General features: G+C 61.5%; 1 protein-coding gene across 1 annotated transcript in view; it reads right to left on the reverse strand.

Annotated features, from left to right (window-relative positions):
- Nucleotides 1-4978, reverse strand: part of SDK1 (sidekick cell adhesion molecule 1) — a 398446-nt gene that overhangs the window by 155949 nt on the left and 237519 nt on the right. Inside the window, exons 19-20 of the mRNA XM_025043174.1 lie at nt 1232-1379; nt 164-304 (exon numbers count right to left, since the gene is read on the reverse strand). Of these exons, the coding sequence (XP_024898942.1) occupies nt 164-304; nt 1232-1379 (289 nt within the window). The remainder of the gene's footprint in view (nt 1-163; nt 305-1231; nt 1380-4978) is intronic.

Genomic DNA, 4978 nt, shown 5'->3' on the forward strand with positions numbered 1-4978 from the left:
CCTGCCACGGCAGCCTCCGCCCCTGCCATGGTCCCCCCACCCCCGAGTCTCACGGCTGGAGGAATCTCCTGATTACTGTCAGGCTACTGTGAATACCTGAGTCTGCGGCTCTTTATAACGACTGTATAGCGACCGCCTAAAGACGGCCGTCGCGGCCACTTGCCTGAGGATGTACCCGTGCAGCGCCCCGTTGTGCTCTGTCTCTGGGGGCGGCTGCCACTGGACCATGATGGACTGGTTGGTACGCCCGCTGGCCACTATGTTTTTCGGGGGCGCACTGGGCGGCTCTTCAGGTAACATCAACCTGAGAACGAAAGGCGGGCGGGGGGAGAGAGATGTGCACCACACAGAGGGCTCATCTGCGTTCTGTCTCGCGGAACCACGAGCCCAGCTATTTACTAAAATTGATTGGCGAACAGAGCAAAACACACAGCTGATCCAACTGAAGGGACATGCATGAAACAGTGACAACAAATCGACATAACAGAAAATCAGTTAAGCAAGCAACAGGAAGACACAGGAGGTGACCTTATTCTGTCTGAACAACCCCAGCCCTCCGTCTTTAAAAGGATGGCAAGCCTGATCGAGCGGGCTCGCAGGCCCACGGCTGGAGACACCGTCCAAGTTGTTTTCCCGTATCAAACTCCCACGTTTTAAGGAAGTCCCTTAGAGCTCCACTCCGGCACGCTTCGTGACCTGTGCGAGCTCAGGCTGGTGGGAGAGGGCACGTCGAAATCGGGCCACGTTTCCCATGCCACATCCACACGAGCGTCCGCAGTGGCCGCCCCAGTGACGGGTGAGCATCAAGACCACTGGAGAGCGTGACGCCGTCACGGAGATGCTGCCGCTCGCCCCACTCCCCTTACGACCCCCGGCCCGGTGCTCACTTGTCCGGGTGGCAGCCCCCGCTCCCACTGGCTGGCAGGCAGGGTGGGTGAAGGGCATTGGACCTGGAAAGCTCTGCCTTGCAGGTATGCAGATGGCTGTGCTGTCAGGCACAACTCAGGCCAACATGGCCAGAGCGCCACGGAAGCCCATGACACGTCCCCGGAGCAGTCGGGGAGGCCCGGCCGGCCCGGCTGCGTCTCCTCAGGGACGGCCCCCCGCCGTGTCTGTGTGCTGTCACTGAGGGCCTCGGTCGGTGTCCGGCAGCGGACGCCAGGCTGCTGTCTGCCCCCCGCCCCCTGCCCCGCACCGCGGCACGCGCACCACGGCACGCGCTTCCACACACCTGCTGGTCTCCGCACTGTACTGGCCCTTGCCCACCTGGTTCACGGCACACACCCTGAACTGGTAGGTACGAGCTGGAGTCAGGCCGCGCACGGTGACGCCTGTCTTCTCGGGGCCAACGTTGGGCAGATGCACCTTCCACGGGGAGTCTGAAAGAGGGACGCAGCAAGTCAGCCCCGTCCACGCGCGGCCCGGGGTGGCGACGGGCGGGCACCGCTCACCGCGAAGGCCCTGGGACCGGAGTGCGCCCCCCAGGCAGCGGGCGTGGAGACCGAGGTCACGAGCACGCGGCCGGGGCCGGCGAGCCTGGCGATGAGCCTGGCCTCCCGCTCCACGCCCAGCGTGCCTCCCATCACCCCGCACTGCCACCCGCAAGGCGTCTTTGCTCCACCTGCTCATGGGACCAAATGGGACCAAAACATTCCTCCCTCCTGCGATCACCGAGCAACGGGAAAAGCTCCCCGCCCGCGCACGTGGGTAGGCGGATTGCAGATCTGTCTCCCAGAAAAGGATGCTGCACGTGTCACCGGGTGATCGATAGAAACTATATTCATTAACATCTTGATGAAAGAGGGAACGAGCGCGGTGAGCACGGATGGGATGTGCGTTTCGCAGCCCCTCTGCATGGCAGCGTGTCACAGCGCCACGCCCCCGAGTGGCTGCGGCTGGCGAGAGACGTCACGGGATCCACGGCGAGTCTGAACACCTTCCCGCCAGGCCCTCCGGCAGGTGTGCGAGAGCGACCGCCAGCCAGCGGGGCCCCCGCCCGCGAGGCTCCGGAAGGTCGTGCCGCGCCCCCTGCTCCCTTGCGGGATTGTTTCTGCGGCGTTCGGCTGGAGCGCGCGTTCGGCCGGGTCCTTGCAGAGTGGCGCCCGGGGGCACGGACCGGGCAGAGCCTCTGCGGGCCCTCTGTCGGTGGCCACTCAGAGCTGCTCTGACGCCCGACCTGCGTTTTCAAGGTATCGGGGGAGTAAAACGTGGGGGAATGGCTCCTGTGGAAACCAACCCTCCTTTCTTGTTCCTTGGAAGACGTGGAAAGAATCCCTTTCATCCACCCTGGGGACGAGGACAAAGGGGTGACACACGGTTTCCAGGTGTTGGGTGATGCCCAGATGGCAGACGGTGCCCGCTGCATGCACGCACCCCCCCCCACCCCGTCACAGCCACTGCTGCGGACACCCGAAGCCCTAACTGTGACGATTCACAGGTGTGCGCCTGGGAGGTCACCACAAACACACTGCAGTCCCTCACGGGGCACCGAGAAGCCGCCACGCTCTGCTCCAGAGCGAAATGAGACCGTCCGAGGCAGCTCCCGTGGACCTGTCACAGAGATGCTCGACACCCAGTCAGAGCTCGTCGGCCGGATTCCTCAGCACGAAGCGACACTGGTCCGAGGCGGCGTTGCCAGTTGGACCGCGAGTGCGGAACCTTTTTAATGATTTCAAATCAAGCCGCTTCCAAAAACAGCTTTCTGGGAACGCGGTCCTCGCCACCAGCTGGGCATTTCAGTGTTCCTGGCGGTGGGTTTCCAGCGATGGGGTGATCCACAGCTGATCGCGCGCCCTCTCTTTGTGCTTCCTTAAAAAATGCAGCGTGCGCGTCCCGACTAACTGTGGAGAAGCCCGGGCCAACTTCTCTCTTCAGCTCGGGAGAATGAGGCCCCCCTAGAGGCACCGACCAGCTCACGGCGAGTGGTTTGCTAAGCAGCCTCCCTGACTGAAGAGAGGCGTCTGTCCGTGGGGGTGAGGGATAAGGGGGTGAAAGAGCCTCCCCTGCACGCGGGTGACGGGCTGGTCTGGGGGGACGAGCCTCTGTGCGTCCAGCTTCAGTGGGGACACAGGTCTCGTTCCGAAGACAACTGACACGCAGCAGAAACGCGGCCCAGCGTGGGCCGTTCACTGACGGTTGCTCGATTTTGTGTGAACTTCTCTGTCAAGGTGGGGGACAAGTCAAAGCCACCACGAGAGCCCCCTTGCTCCCGTCAGAAAAGCAGAGAGCAGCACGCGTCGGCGAGGACGTGGAGAAGTCGGAACCCTCGGACCCTGTCGGTGCAGCCGGATGGAAAACGGTGTGACGGGTCCCCAAAGCCTAGACATAGAACTGCCACGGGATCCAGGTTCCACTTGAGAATAAGTACCCGAAGAACCGATAACGGGGTCTCAAAGAGCTGTCTGCACACCCACGTTCTCGGCAGCTTTACTCCCAGCAGCCAGAAAGTGGAAGCAGCCCAGGTGTCCATCCGCAGGTGCGTGAGATAAGCCAGCACAGGGCACAGCTGGGTGAGTCCACCGGCACCAAGTCCCGAGGGTAAAAATCGGAGGCGGGAAGTGGGAGGGCGGGGCCAGGGCTGGGACGAGGTGGGGGGTCGTGTTCCGCGGGGACAGTCTCAGGCACGCGGGAGTAAACGTCCGGAGATGGGCGTGGTGATGGCTGCCCAATGATGTGAATCTGCTTAACATTATCTGCTTAACATTTATATTTAAGAATGGTTAAGACGGTAAGTTTTATGTTATGTGTATTTTACCGCAATTGAAAAAAATATTTTAAATGGAGGAATGACACAAAACTCCTGGACGCTCAGCGCTGGGTCACAGTAATAGCAGCTGCCCGTCTACACGGCCGCCCATGAGAGATTCCACCGGAATCCATTTTGTTTACGCTGTAGCGTCTACACCTACAGAGGGCCTGACACACCTGGCCCTCACAGTGACCTGGGGGCAGATGCGACCACCCTCACTTCCGTCTCAGAAAAGGGGGAACAAAGAGAGATTGAGTCCAAGATTATGGCCGTCAGAGGGACAATAAAAGTTAGAGTAATAAATGCTGTAGGTTTTGCCTTAAATGTTAAAAACGAAAGAGCCAAGCATTTAGGAAATAAACAAAACTCCCTGCTAAGAAATACGGCCACAGTGACGCTGAGAACAAGCCGTAGGACCAGAAGCTGCTCACGGGGCTCCATGAGGGGACCCACACTCCTGAGAAGCGTGTGGGGCACTGAACTGGGAGCCGTTTGCTTCAGAGAAGTGGACAGAGGCCAGAGAGAGGCAACGGGGGCTGGACGAATCTGGAAGTGGGGACTCGGCTCCGGGAGGGACACCTCGTGGGGGTGGGTGGGGACGGGTCCAAACTTGGCTGGTAGGTGACAGGGTGGAAGCGGGGGCCCCCTGCGCAGAAGCTGACGTGCCGTGGGGCCACTCCGCAATCTGCCGAGTGCTCACAGGGCACGCGTGCGTGGGAAGTGACGTCGGTCTGTGGGACAGGCTCGGGAAGGGCCCTCCAGAGGCGAGGGCCAGCGGGGGGCTGGGGGCCACCTCGGGCCCCTGGCCACCTCTTCGTCTTGCCTGAGAACTGGGGCCCGAGGGGGAGGAAACCCCAGAACTCTCTACCTCGTCCCAGTCTGGGCCGGTGGCACAGCAGGACAGTGAAGACAGAGACGTCTGTGACACGCTGTCTCCCTGGATGGGCTTTGAAACGGGAGCCAGTGGTCCCAGCACGAGGTTCAACCCAAAAGCCCAGAGAAGAACGACCTGGACCACAAAACGCCTCCTCACAGCCCTGGGCCGACTGGCGAGCGCCTGGGCGAGGGATGCTCCAAACACAGCGTCACGACGTCAGGGAGAACAGGCCTCTGCCATTTCAGCAAACAGAACAGACAAAACTCGTCAGCCTCTCAGGCCACGATAGCAAGCGGGGAGCGGCGTGCATACGGGAAGGGGCCGCGTGCGAGGCAGCTGACGGCTGTGCGCGA

This window comes from Pteropus alecto, unplaced genomic scaffold, assembly GCF_000325575.1.
Source record: "Pteropus alecto unplaced genomic scaffold, ASM32557v1 scaffold40, whole genome shotgun sequence".
NCBI lineage: Eukaryota > Metazoa > Chordata > Mammalia > Chiroptera > Pteropodidae > Pteropus > Pteropus alecto.